The sequence below is a fragment of the Balaenoptera ricei genome, chromosome X (assembly GCF_028023285.1).
Source record: "Balaenoptera ricei isolate mBalRic1 chromosome X, mBalRic1.hap2, whole genome shotgun sequence".
Taxonomy (NCBI): Eukaryota; Metazoa; Chordata; class Mammalia; order Artiodactyla; family Balaenopteridae; genus Balaenoptera; species Balaenoptera ricei.
The window spans coordinates 49096432-49111384 of NC_082660.1; the positions used below are offsets into that span (position 1 = coordinate 49096432).

The 14953-nt window shown below is 41.2% G+C and overlaps 1 protein-coding gene across 2 annotated transcripts in view; it reads left to right on the forward strand.

Annotated features, from left to right (window-relative positions):
- Positions 1-14953, forward strand: part of PFKFB1 (6-phosphofructo-2-kinase/fructose-2,6-biphosphatase 1) — a 64130-nt gene that overhangs the window by 31053 nt on the left and 18124 nt on the right. Inside the window, exons 3-8 of one of the 2 annotated variants that reach the window (XM_059911573.1) lie at positions 5654-5779; positions 9581-9689; positions 10533-10599; positions 11909-11983; positions 12426-12482; positions 14398-14519. In XM_059911573.1, coding sequence (XP_059767556.1) covers positions 5654-5779; positions 9581-9689; positions 10533-10599; positions 11909-11983; positions 12426-12482; positions 14398-14519 — 556 coding nt within the window. The remainder of the gene's footprint in view (positions 1-5653; positions 5780-9580; positions 9690-10532; positions 10600-11908; positions 11984-12425; positions 12483-14397; positions 14520-14953) is intronic. The other variant, XM_059911574.1, reaches the window with a different exon arrangement.

Genomic DNA, 14953 nt, shown 5'->3' on the forward strand with positions numbered 1-14953 from the left:
TAGAGTTTCTGTTTCCACCAGTCCTGTGGAGTTCTTGTGATCAAGCCCCACTGGCCTTCACAGCCAAATGTTCTGGGGGCTCCTCCTCCTAAGGCCAGACCCCCAGACTTGTAAGCTTTATGTAGGGCTCAGAACTCTCACTCCTGTGGGAGAACCTCTGCAATATAATTATTCTCCAGTTTGTGGGTCACCCACCTGGTGGATATGGGGTTTGACTGAATTGCGAATGTGCCTCTCCTACCATCTTTTTGTGGCTTCTTCTTTGTCTTTGGATGTAGAATATCTTTTTTGGTAGGTTCCTATCTTTTTTTTTTAATGGTTGTTCAGCAGTTAGTGGTGATTTTGGTGTTTCTGTGAGAGGTGGTGAGCTCAAGTCCTTCTACTCCACCATCTTGTCTCCAACCCCCATAACCAATCTTCTTTTATGGAGGAACCCTGAAGTATGAACAGGTGGTTTCACGCAATTCTATGGTACAGCTTTCTGGAGGGACAGGAACAGACCAGCAGTTCACTGAGTTCTCATTACCAGGTTCAGTGACACCCCTTGCTCTTCACCACTTCTTTTGGTTCTCCACAGCATACCTTTTCTGGCCCATTTCATGAAAAGGAAAGGTATCATGGAAAATATCCTAGAGGGTAGTTGAAGGCACTAGTGAATGCAGGTCAATGAATACCTGCAGTTGAACCATCCAATTCTGCCTGGCTCATACCTGTTTGGGTTCCCAATGGGCAGTGTTCCCTCTGTTGTCTCTGCACCCTGGAATAATGTGACAAGGTAGCTCCGATACCATCTGTGCAGGTTTCTCTCTGTTCTGGCTGCTGCAAACTAGCTGCTGCACTCTCCTCCAAGGCTCTGAAGCTCTCCCCCTGTCCTGGCTGATCTCCCTGCAGGTGAGGGGACTTTCCAGGGTGTGGGACCTTTTCCTCTTTCACAGCTCCCTCCCAGGTGTGCAGGTCCTGCCCCAATTTCTTTCCCTCTTTCTTTTTTTCTTTTTTCTTTTGTCCTACCCTGTTACATGGAGATTTTCTTGCCCTTTCAGGAGTCTGAGGTCTGAGTCTGCCAGCGTTCGGTAGATATTCTGTGAGAATCATTCCACATGAAGGTGTATTTTTGATGTATTTGTGGGAGGAGGTGAGATTCATATTCTACTGCTCTGCCATCTTGATCTGCTCTCTCATTCAAGAATTTTTATAATAGATAATTTTAGACAATTCCATCGTCTGTGTCATCTCATCGTTCATGTCTTTTGATGGTCTTTTTTCATGTGAGTTGATATTTCATAGTTATTTGTATCTTGATTGATTTTAGTTTGTATTGTGGACATTGTTAATATCATTTGAGAACAAGAGTATTGTTTTTATCCTATGGAGGTTGATATTTTTGTTTTACCCTTCTGTGTATTGGGGTTCCAACATCAGTTAAGTTTTTGAAACTTTCATAGTACTATTTAGACCAGTACGGTGTGTGCACCACCTAGTGGTCAGTGTGGGACTTGGGATGATTCACTTTCCAAATCTTTGGTAGGCTAATTAGGGTCACATCAAAGCACTCACAGATCAAACGTGAACCCAGCGGTTCAAAACCACTTTTTGCAATTTCTTTTCTAAACTGCTCCCTCTCCCATAGTTTTTCAGTACTTTCCATTTCTCTAGGCTCCCATTTTCTGTCCTCTGTTCAGAAACCACCCACTTTCTTGTTAGTATCACTTCCAGAAACAAGTTGCAGGAGAGAGAGAGGAAAAATTAGTATGAAGTTTAGTTTTGTCCCCTTGATGACATGGCTCCACCTAGAGAAAGGACCTTATTCCTGAGATTTTTGATTCCTGGAAGTTCCCTTTATGGACCCCACTCTTGCTTCTGGACTACTTTTGCTGTCACTACTCCCACTGTGGGACCAAAACAGAAGTAGAGTAAATAAAAACCTGAGGAATTTCTCACATTCTCACATTCTCACATTCTCACATTTAGGAGTTCTCTTTTCCACTCCTTAGGCCATAACATCAAGGCTTCTCCTGTATTGCACTCTGTCTGTTAAACAATGCTCACCTCTGGGTTTCATATCATGTCCAATTCAGGCTTAGGATGCTGGAGGGAAAAAAATAATGTTGAACTCATAACTGTTTAGGTGGTATTTCAAACTCTATTTTTTTCCCAATCCATCTACCTATATTTACTTTTCAGTTTTCAAATAGGTGTCCATGAATTCTATCAAGGTTTTATATTCGAGTTAGTTAGTGAGAGATAAAAGAAGGTCCCAGAACTGCACCCAGCTGCATGTGTTTTGTAGATGGCTTTTAGTTGATTCTTGCTTTTTTGTCCACTCTGACAATATCTGTCTTTTAACTGGTGTGTTTAGAAAATTCACATTCAAAGTGATTATTAATACAGTTGGATTAAAATCTACCATCTTGCTGTTTTTCTATTCATTGCATTTGTTCTTTGTTTGTTCTCTCTCTCTCTTTCGACTTTTCTTATTTTATTTGAGTATTTTTATGATCCCACTTTGTCTCCTCTATTTACTTATCATTTATATATCTTTTTTAAAAAAAATTTAGTGGTTCCTTAGGGTTTACAATGTACAGTTTAAAATAGTTGGGTTCATCTTCAAATAACACTATATTGTTTTGCATGTAGTCCAAGTACCTTACAATAGAATATTCCCAATCTTACTCCCTTCCCTTGTGTCACTATTGTAATCATTTAATTTTTACATTTGCTATAAATACCCAATACACTGTTACTATTATTGCTTTAAACAGTCAGGTTGTTTTAATTGGAAATATAGTTGACATACAATATTATGTTTCAGGTTTACTACATAATGACTTAACATTTGCATATATTATGAAATGATCACCATGATAAGTCTAGTAACCATCTGTCCCCATACAAAATTATTATTATTACAATATTATCAACCATATTCCTTATGCTGCATATTACATCCCTGTGGCTTATTTATTTTATAACTGGAGGTTTGTACCTCTCAATCCTCTTTACCTATTCACCCCCCACCTCCCCTCTGACAACCATCCATTTGTTCTCTGCATCTATGGGTCTGTTTTCATTTTGTTTTGTTTGCTTTTTTTATTTTTTGGATTTTGCATATAAGTGAGATCATATGGTATTTGTCTTTCTCTGTCTGACTTATTTCACTTCACATAATACCTTGTAGATCCATCCATGTGGTCGCAAAGGTCAAGATTTCATTTTTTATGGCTGAATAATATTCCATTGTGTGTGTATACATATAATATAAATTATATATATATGTATATATATATATATATATATATATATATATATATATATGACAGACCTTCTTTATCCATTCATCTATTGATGGACACTTAGACTGCTTCCATATCTTGGCTATTTTAAATAATGCTGCAATGAACAGGGGGGTACATATATCTTTTGTGATTAGTGTTTTTTGTTTTCTTCAGATAAATACCAAAAAGTGGAATTGCTGGATCATATGGTAGTTCTAGTTTTAAGTTTTTGAGGAAACCCTCACTGTTTCCATAGTGGCTGAACCAGTTTACAATCCCACCAACAGCACACGAGGGTTCCCTTTTCTCCACATCAGTCAGTTATTTTTAGAACAATTAAAAATATGGAAAATAAAAAGATATATTTTGCCTTCAAGTATTCCTTTTCCAATGCTCTTACTTTAATTATGTAGATCCAATTTCTGACCTATATCATATCCCTTCTGCCTAAATAATGTCCTTTAATATTTCTTATAAGACACGTCTGCTGATGATGAATTTCCCATTTTTGTTTGAAAAAAAGTCTCTATTTTGTCTTTATTTTTGAAGGACATTTTTGCTGAATTTAGAATTGGATTGGCAGGGTTTTTACTTTCAATATTTTAAAGGTTTCATTCCACTATTTTTGGCTTATTGACTCTGATACGAAGTCTCATGTAATTCTTCTTGTTCCTCTGTAAGTAAGGTGTTCCCTCCACCCTTTTTCCCTGACTGCCTTCAATATTTTATTTTGCCTGATTTTCTGCAGTTTGAATTTGATATGTCTGGGTGTGGTGTGGCTCTTTTAAAACTTTTATTTACCCTGCTTTGTGTTCTCTAAGATACTTGGATCTGGGGTTTATATCAATTGCTAATTTTGAAAATTTTCAGCAATTATTTCTTCAAATATTTTTTTCTCCATTCTCTCTCTCTTCTCCTTCTAGTATTCTAACTTGATAGTGTCCCAAAGCTCTTGGATGTTTTGTTCTGTTTTCTTTTTTTACCCTATATTTTTTCTCTGCATTTCAGTTTATGTAATTTCTATTGTTCTAGCTTCAATTTCACTTATTCCTCAGCTGTGTCTAGTTCACTAATAAGCACACTGAAGGCATTCTTCAGATCTGTTAATGTGTGTTTTCTCTTGTATTTACATATGATTCTTTCTTATACATTTTATCCCCTGCTGCTATCTTATCTGATCTTGCATGTTGTCTAACTTTTCCAATATAGAAGAGTATTTAACATATTAATCACAGCTATTTTAAATTGCCTGTCGGAAATTCCAACACGTGTCATAACTGAGTCTTGTCCTTATGATTTTTTTGTCTCTTCAGACTACGTTTTTTTCTTTCCTTGATTCTTCCCTTTGTGCTGCTCTCTGGAGGCAACTTACCTCTTGCATTCTTTAAAAATAAAGTCTGCTATTATTTTACTTGATTTATTTTAGCCTTGTAGTGGAGAATAGGGGACTAGGGACATACTATGTTATTTTGATTAAGGCTCAGTCTTAGGCAGGCTTATCCTGAGTCATAGAGGTGTGACTTTCCCAAATGTTCCTGCCCCTCCTCTAAATATAACTGTGGGCCTAGCACATATTCCTATCCCTCCTGGGTTAGAGCATTTTTTCAAATTTTCTCCTTCACCTGTGGTGAGTTTCCACCTGTGCCCTCAGTTCCTATTGCCATTCCTTCTGCAGAGCAAGGCTTGTTTTCCCTAGGGGAGATAGAGTAGATTGGTCTGGGCAGAGTTTTAGTGGCGTTGGGTATTCCTCTCTGCTAGCTGCAGTGAATTTCCACCAGTGCGCTCAGACTACAGTTTTATTGCCTTTCCCTGTGAAGGTTAAGGCCTTTGTTCCGCAGTGTATGAAGGCAGAATGCTTTGGGCACAATTTCAGCAATGGATGCTGTTCTGTTTCCCTCCCCAAACCAGAGCTATAGGATATCTTTCTGTGGGTTCTTCTCATTCTTCCCTGCCAGCACCTGGTGGAGTTCCTAGGGGGAAAGTCTGCAAGAGGATTCAAAACCACCTATGTCTGCAGCCCACAGGGGTTTCACAATCTCACACTAACACACAACCAACTTTTAGCAATTCATTAACAAATTTTAGCTGTATCTTCTTATGACTTTACATATTATTCAGTAGTGTCTGCAAAAGATAAGCAAGTACCTGGGCCCTGTTGCTCCCTGTAGATGCCTGTGTCTACAGATTTTGGGTTAGCTTTTTGCACTGCAATCTCAGTTTGCTCATGAATTCAAGAGAGGACAATTTGCAATTTTCCAGGTTTTTTTTTTTCCTTGTTATAATGGTGGGCGAGATGCTCATTCCAATTCTACATCTCTGAGTTGATACCAGAATATCATGTGAACCTGGGGATAAGATTTGAGGCTCTGTTTGTCTTCCAGCATCCATACCCCAGTTTACAAATTCCCCCACGATGGTGATAATGGTGGGTTTACCAGCTCGAGGAAAGACCTACATCTCCACGAAGCTCACACGATATCTCAACTGGATAGGAACACCAACTAAAGGTATGTCCCTGAAACCCTTTGTTCTACAGCCCTCTATAGGCCAATGATGGAAAATACAGTAAGGTAGCTGACCTCAAAAGGGCAAAACCACGAGTACAGGAATGTCTCAAACCATTATTACCAGTATTAGGACTAATACTATTACTGCTGCTGCTGCTGCTTTACTACTACTACTACTAGCACCACCATCACCACCACCACCACCACCACCACCACCACCACTAACCTCATACATTTTTACAATTTCTTAAGTACGTAATCTGTGCCCAATACGGTGATAGGTGCTAAGCATAAGAAAACTAAAAAGATTAAATATCTGTTTTCAAGGAGCTCTATTTTTGTAAGACTTCAAAGAAACCCTATGAGTAACATACTACTTTTATTACCTTTATTATTACTTCTACACCAATAATACGATTCTTATTAGCATTACCATTTCTTCACAACGTTAAGGTTTTCTTTAAACTTGAGGGGTGTGTGGAGTCAAGCACGTCAAAGCCCCAGCCTGGAGTCCCCCACAAGGTCTTCAGTAAAGCAGGGCACTTTAGCTCACCTCTCCTGTCCAGAAGGCGTCCGCTCTCTCCAAGCCTCTCCTTAGGTCTGAGCCTATCTGCTCCCCCTCCCCAGCCGGAAGTGATCCTGCCTCTTTCCGCCTCCAGAGGGGTCTCCTTCCCTGCCTGTCAGCCTCCTCCCTCACTCCTTACGTCCAGCTTTCCTTTCTCCCCAATGTGATCTCTTTTCTGCTTACTACCTCTTATTCAGCAATCATTCTTTTCTATTCTCCATTTGATTTCTCTATCCCCCACCCTGTATCCCCATTCCTATTTGATTCCTCTGTTCCCCGTAGGAGGACTGTGTTTCTCTGGGCTCCCACACCAATGCTTCCTACAGACCCCTCTATGCCAACCTTAGTTACGTAGTGTGTTGTGTGTCTGGGTCTCTCTCCCCAGGAGCTGCTCTGGGGTAGGGGACTAAATCATATTAATTTCTATTGCTTAAGTAGGACCAAATTAAGACATTTAGAGTCTCTAAACTCTAAAAGTTAGGGTGCCTCCTGCATCATATGTAATTCAGAATAAAATCAGTAAATGTAAGAAAGTCTACCAAAAGTTCTTATTTATCCCCCAATGACTATATTGATGCTTTTAACGTATATCAACTTAGCTGAAAATTTTTACTGGGACTGTGTTCCTCCTTTACTGGTACACTGGTACACAGGTGCTTAGCCTCTCTCTCTTGTGGAATGGAGCACTGCTCCGCAGTGTGGAAAACAGTTCTTCTTGGGCAGTCACTTACTCACTCAGTCAGTAATTATTTGTTGAGCACACAGTTGTGCCAAGGCCCTTGTTGGATGTTGGATCCCTGCCCTCAAAGAACTCACATCTATTTTTTTTAACTTTATTGGAGTATAATTGCTTTACAATGTTGTGTTAGTTTCTGCTGTAAAACAAAGTGAATCAGCTATAAGTATACATATATCCCCATATCCCCTCCCTCTTGCATCTCCTTCCCACCCTCCCTATCCCACCCCTCTAGGTGGTCACAAAGCACAGAGCTGATCCCCCTGTGCTATGCGGCGGCTTCCCACTAGCTATCTATTTTATATTTGGTAGTGTATATATGTCAATGCCACTCTCTCACTTCGTCCCAGCTTACCCTTCCCCCTCCCCGTGTCCTCAAGTCCATTCTATACGTCTGCGTCTTTATTCCTGTCCTGCCCCTAGGTTCTTCAGAACCTTTTTTTGTTTGTTTTTTAGATTCCATATATATGTGTTAGCATACGGTATTTGTTTTTCTCTTTCTGACTTACTTCACTCTGTATGACAGACTCTATTCTTAAGTTCTAAAACACCCATGTAGGAAGGACTAGTATTATCATCATTCCACAGTTGATGAAATTAATGCCCAAGAGGTGACGTGTCTTGTCTAAAGGCACATGGTCACTAAGTGATGGAACCAGAATAAGAACCCACATCTGGTAGATTCCAAAGCCTGACACTCACTGTGGCAGGTCTGATACTTGGTGCTACTGATGGGAAGAAGAAAGAACCCACATTGGCCCTGTACTCTCCTCCACGCTCTTCCTCTTATTTCCCTTGACCATACCAACACCCTATCTCTCTGCCCCCTTCCTTCCCTCTCTCCAAGTATTCTCCTCCCCTTCTCCCATTTCTTCTTTCTCTTCATGTACTTTCTCTTTCTCTAATTCACTGGTGAAGAGTTCCCCAGTGGTTTTCCATGTGCCAAAACCCTTACTATGTATGCACTGGAGATGCAAAACTGGATGAGATTCACAATGTGTCCTTGAAGATTTCTCCATCTGGCTGGGATGCATAAGAATACAACATGTCACTGAAGAATCCCAGAGCAGGGTACTGAGGGGCCTCACAGAGGAAATCACCTTCTAGAAGGCAGTGAAAGCTTCCAGATAGGGTGTATTTGAGCTGGGTGTGTCCTGTGGGAGGAGTAGAACATTGGCAGAAGAGAAGGGAAGAAGGAGTAGTTCTTGTAGGACTGCAGGCTCTGAGGAGCCTCTGCTGAGCATAGGGGCACATGGGACGGTGGCAGATGGGTCTCTGCTCTAATGCACCTGCTTCCCACCTGCTCCACTTGCACAGAGGCCCTCAGAGCCATGTTTCAAATGCAAAGCTGACCATATCTATAGCCACCAAGGGTTCCCTTGGCCTGCAGGTTTAAATCCAAGCTCCTTAGCCTATCATTCAAGGCCCTCCACAGTCAGCCCCTGACAGCCTCACAGGCCTCAGTCACAGTGGATGACTCATGTTCTGCCTCCTGCCAATGCCATACCTTTGTTCAAACTCTTCCTCTACCTGGAATGTCTTTGTTCCCCTCTCCCACACCCCATGCCTGCTAATAAAAGGCCTGCCTTCCTATAAAGACTGGCACAAATGCTGCTTTTCCCAAGAAACCATCTTAGATCACCCCAAGCTTAGTTAGTCTTTCCTTCCTCCTTGCTCTTTTGCATGGCTCTGTCAGAGCACTTAACAAACTGGGTGAGAGCTCTCTGTTTACTGGCTTACTGTTTACTCTCTTTCCTACATGCTAGATTGTGAGCTCCTTGGGGTCCCATCATGCAGATCTGGTTCATCTCTGACACCCCAGAACTCATGTCCTGATTCACAGAATAGACATGAGAAACTATTTATTGGATGAGTGAAGAAAATATTACATTACCTCTTTGCCTATTATCCCCTCTTTCCCCCTTTCCTTCCTTCCTCTCTGATTTTTCACCATTACAAATGAGAAAGTGTGGCCTAAAGAAGGCAATAAATCTAGATTCTCTGTCTTGATACAGAAAATTAATAACATTGGACTAGGTTTCAGGAGGCCCAGTCTAGTTATGTCCCCAGCTGACTCAATGTTTGCCCCTTGATGACTGATTTTACTCCCTGGGTCCCAATTTTTTTATCTTTCCAATGCAGTAATGTACAGAACACAGTAATTATGTATAGTAATACTATGGGCATTAAAAGTTTTGGAGTTTATGATAAAATTGAATAGTGGAAATATCACCAGCTTTGGAAGCAAACAGTCCTGGGTTTGAATTCCAGCTCTCCACTTATTAACTATGAGAGTTACTCCCTTGATTTCCTCATTTATAAATGGGAATGATGATTCCTACTTTTCAGGGTTGTTGTAAGGAGTAAATGAGCTGGTAGCCATAATATGAAGCTTTGTAAACATATTATATAGCTACAAACTATACCTTCTTTTACCTCTGAGCTACCTCCCAGAAAGGACATTATTTTGCCATTGGGATCTTCCCAACCTCTTCACCAGGGCTCCTGCTTTCAGTGTTTAATTTAGGCCAGTATCGACGAGAGGCAGTGAGCTACAAGAACTACGAATTCTTTCTCCCAGACAACATGGAGGCCCTACTTATCAGGAAGTGAGTACCTAATATTTTAAAGACCTGTGCTGCCCCCTGGCTGAGGGAGGCCTTTGTTCAAATGATGGGGGAGTAAGACAGAGCGACTTGGGTTAACAAAGAGTTCATCTAGACTCTCAAAGGGTGGTTAGGACAGCCCTTCTACTATCTTAACCGAAGCTTATTTCTGGTCATATCCATTCCCTGCTTAAGAACTTTTAACAGTTTCCTACTTCTGACAAGAGAGAGTGGAAACTTAGCCTAGAATTTAAAATAAGAGTCTCAGTAGCTTGGCCCACTCCAGTCTCATCCATTCAACCTCAAGTTGTCTCTCCTCTACAAGACTCTGGGCACTTCCAGAACAGAGCCTGGGTCTCATTTTTTGATCCATATCCTCTTAATAGAATTCAGCAAAGAGTAATCACTAAACAGATTTTTGCCAAAAGCATAAATACATTCCCACATTCTTACCTGTGCTTGCCCTGTTACATATGCCAGGAATGCCTTCTCCTTCACAGACCATATATTCAGGCTCTTCTTGGGTTCAAGAACCAATTCAGCTTGAGAGCTATTAGTTCAAGGTTTGGAGCCCTTAATATTATGGCTCTGTCATTAGTCAACTTTTCCTGGGTATGTTACTTTATACCTGCAGCTATGATGTCTACACAGAGCCATTTTCAACTGTGTGACCTCTCTGTGCTTGTCATAGTACCTACAATATAGGACACCCTTTGTAGATATTCAACAGATGAATAATTTAATGTAGGACATCTGAGAGATAGTGCAAAAGATAATGCAGAAAAATAGAGAGGAACCCATCTTGGGTATAATGGTTGTTTCTGTTCCTTTCTTCATCTTTTTCAGGCAATGTGCCCTAGCAGCCCTGAAAGATGTCCATAACTATCTCAGCTGTGAGGAAGGTCATGTTGCGGTAAAGAAATTTGCACTTTCTCTTAGGTTTCTGCTGGGATGGAGAAGAGCTAATATATATTGAGCATTTACTATGTTCTAAACATTGTTCTAAGCACTGTGCACATATTTATTTAATTCCACCCTCCCCCACGAGATAGGTATTGTTATTATACTCCGTTTTATAGCCCAGAAGAATGTCGTGCAGAGAGATTAAATAATTAAATATTTTACCAAGGCGGCAGGCCAGAACTGGAATACAGGTTGTATAGCTCCAGAATCTACACTCCTTTTTTCTTTCTTTTTTAAAAAAAAAATATTTATTTGTTTGTTTGTTTGTTTGTTTATTGGCTGTGTCAGGTCTTAGTTGCGGCACATGAGATCTTCGTTGAGGCATGCAGGATCTTTTGTTGCAGTACGCGGGATCTTTCATTGCGGTGCATGAACTATTCACTGCGGTGCACAGGCTTCTCTCTCATTGTGGCATGGGGGTTTTCTCTTCTCTAGTTGTGGCACACAGGCTCCAGGGTGCATGGGCTCTGTAGTTGTGGCACGCGGGTTCCAGAGAGTGTGGGCTCTGTAGTTTGTGACACGCAGTCTCTCTAGTTGAGGCACGCGAGCTCAGTAGTTGTGACACATGGGCTTAGTTGCCCCGCGGCATGTGGGATCTTAGTTCCCTGACCAGGGATCGAATCTTCATCCCCTGCATTGGAAGGCTGATTCTTTACCACTGGACCACCAGGGAAGTCCCCAGAATCTACACTCTTAACCAGTATACACTACCACTCCATCCCCAAGAATTCAGCAGGACTACACTAGAATTTGACTGCAATACAAACGTTTTTAAGTTCTAGAGATTTAGCTAAACATTTAATCAATTTAATCTCATAGACCTTTGGGATTTGCAAATTCTAAAAGGGCTTCAAAGAGCTCCAAAGTGATAGGGAAGGAGGAAGCTTCACCTAGGAGTTGAGAGAATCAGTTCCAGCTCTGCTTTGTCAGAGTTTGTGACAGTTTTTCTCTCTGTGACGTTGGTTAAGGCAAACCCTTCCTCTAAGCCTCAGCTACTTTACCTGTAAAATAACCCTAATAAAACCCCACCATTTTCCTCTTGCTTTATTATGTCTACAGAGTCTGCTACATTTCTGGGCAGGCAGTGAGGGCTCAATGAGTGCTTGAGAAATTGATATAAGCCATTTCCAAATCCTTCAAAACCCTGTTCAAGTTTTATCCCCTTCTGGAAGCCCTCCACTTAGCACAGGGATGGTCAAAGAGTAGGCATTCCATCAGAGCCAGATTCAGAGCAAACCAATCTCATCGTATGCCTCTAGGTTTTTGACGCCACCAACACTACCAGAGAACGACGGTCACTGATTCTGCAGTTTGCTAAAGAACATGGTTACAAGGTAGAGTAACTCTCCAACTCTTACCTAGAGCCTACTCATTTAACAAACACCAAAGAAAGGCAAACCAGGGGATGCAGAGATGTCAAATCAGCGATCATAGGGTCAGCATTTTAATTTAGTTGTAGGGCTTTCCAGATCACAGTTAGAAGCAGCAAAACAGAACAGAACAGGAAAGAAGAGGTGCCACATTAGGCAATGGAAGATAATTGCTGACAAGCTGATACTGTGGGGGTGGGTATGAGGAAGGAGGAGAGAGAACCACTACAATTCAGGGCCAATCTGCCTCATAAAACTCAGAATCCTGAAAGCACCACTGTATAAAATTATGTTGTCAGAGATACCTCTAAAGATGACTCAGAGCCATTGAGAAGGGGTCAAGCTATGTTTGACTCCTACCAAACATAATTCCTTGCTGGAAATCTTTCCTCTGTTTCTTTTATAGGTCTTTTTCATCGAGTCCATTTGTAATGACCCTGACGTCATTGCAGAGAACATCAGGGTAAGGAGCACCAGTCACCTTTCCTTCTTATTTTGTCTCAGATTTGGATCATACCTAGAAACACCTCTGTGCAGTTAAAGGAGGTATTCTTCCCTGAGCTTCTCCTCCCACTTCCTATAGGAAGTATTCCCTGACCACCCTGGCATACAATGATTCTGTGAAATTTCTTTAAGTATTGGAGAGGAAACTAAGGTTCCAAGAGGAGAGGTAAGTTGTCAAGGGTTCATACAGCCAGGAAGAGGTGGAACTGGGACTGGACCTCAAGCCTGGATGTCTGCCTTGAAAGCTCTTTTTCCTGCCCCACAATTCATATCAGAGCTATCACTGCTCTTTTCTACAGTTTCTAGGCATATGGTCTAGATTTAGATCACTCACTACATTTTATTGTTCCCTATTTCATTAAATTACTGTATCTTAGGGACAGAGGAGACCTTAAAGGTCACATCCTTCAACACTTCATCAGAAACTTGAAATCTTAGCTAATTGTTTGTGCAGATTTTCTCTTTGTACCTCCAGTGTGGAAGCTCATTCCCTTCATTAAGTGCAGTCCAATCAAGCTGAAATCTGCCTCCCTGTAATTTCCACTCATTGGTCCTAATTTTGCCTCTTGAGGCATAGAATATGTCCAAGTCCTCTCTTTCCTTTTCATCCATCCACCTATCCATCCATTTGTTGATTAAACATAAATTGAATACATACACCTGGGCTGAAACATTCTGGGTACTAGAGACAGAAATAGATAGAGAAGAGCCTGGCCCTTGAGCTCACAATCTAGTGAGGGAGACTGACAATTTTATAGACATAATTCTGTGAGATCAGTGCTGAGATGAAGAAACAAAGGAGGCTGTGGCAGCACAGTGTTGAGGACCTAACCTTGCATGGGAAGGCTTCTCAATGAAGGTAATAGCTGACCTGCATCTTGAAGAATGCATAGGAATTTGGCAAGTAAAGAATGGAAAATAGGGGAATAGCATATACTAATTATGGCATCTATGGGGAACTAGAAATAGCTTAGGTTGTCTAAAGCAAAGTGTGTGGAGGTCTAGAGGAGCAATGGGAGAGGAGGATGAAGAAATCATTTGGGGCCCAATCATAACAAGCCATGAGTCACCTGCTAAAATATTTCATACTTTGTCCTAAAAGATGTGAGGAAATGGTGAAGGGTTTCAAGCAGAGGAATTCCGTATTCAGATGTGCATGTTAGAAATATCCTTCTGGCTGCTAGTATGGGAAAGTAACTAGACTATACACAGAGTAACCAGTCACAAAGCTAGAGTGAGCATCCAGGAAAGAGAGAATGGAGGCCAGTTGGAGAGATATTTAGAAGATACAGTGGGGAAGATTTGGTACCTTCTAAGAGGTAGGGGATGATAGAAAGAGACACATCTAGGATGACTCCCAGATTCATTTTAGGCTCAGGTGACTTGAGTAGATGATAGTGACATTCACTGAGATGGGGAATGTGGGTGGAGAAGGTAGATATATTAAGGGATTAGGAGTTGCCAGCCCCTCAGAAATCTAAAGCCAATATATGCCATGTTATCCCAGTAAACACTCAATACATGTAAGCCATTATGACCCCCGGCCAAGATCCCCTGTTCCTCTTCTTCAACCATTTCTCACACCACAATTTGCAGGCCACTTATAAATGTTTCTCTTAAACAGTGTGTGAACTGAATATAATGTAACAGACCTTGTTTGAGCACACACGGATAAGGAATGAGGAGTTAACACAGTTCAGATTCTCTTCAAATGACTGATTTTGTAAACTTGGGCAAGACCCTTTCTCCAAGTCTCAACTTCCTCATCTTTATGATGAGGAATGTTGTACTCAGTGATCTCTAAGGGCTCTTCCCAAGGGCACTGTCAGAGTCTCTGTCTCCCGTGGTTCTTCTGTCTTTCTCCCTTCTTCCAGCAAGTGAAACTTGGCAGCCCTGATTACATAGACTGTGACCATGAAAAGGTTCTGGAAGACTTTCTAAAGAGAATCGAGTGCTATGAGGTCAACTACCAACCCTTGGATGATGAACTAGACAGGTAAGAACCCAGAACCCCAAAGTAAAGGTCAGGATCCTTAGCCCGGTTTTGATGTCCTGTAGGACCTGGAGGAATTCCTTCCTTCTCTGGGCCTCAACTTTATTTGTAACATCAGGAAACTGTACTTGATTTGTCTTCAAGGGCCCTCCCAGCTCTAATTATCCATGAGGTGGTGATTCCTTGATGTGTAAGCTGTTCATAAGAGGCTTGAAGTAGTGTTTTCCTGAACAATATGGACATATTAGGACCCTGATCTCAGGGGGGGAAATGCCTCTCTCCTGTGGTTGTTGCTATTATGTTTTCAAAAGTATTCTTCACACATGGATGACATTTCAGTTTCCAAACATGTTCACCTTTTTTGTTTCATTGAATCCCCTCAGCATCCCTGTTAAGGAGGCTGAAATAGGTTTTATGATCATAAATTTTCAAGAAGA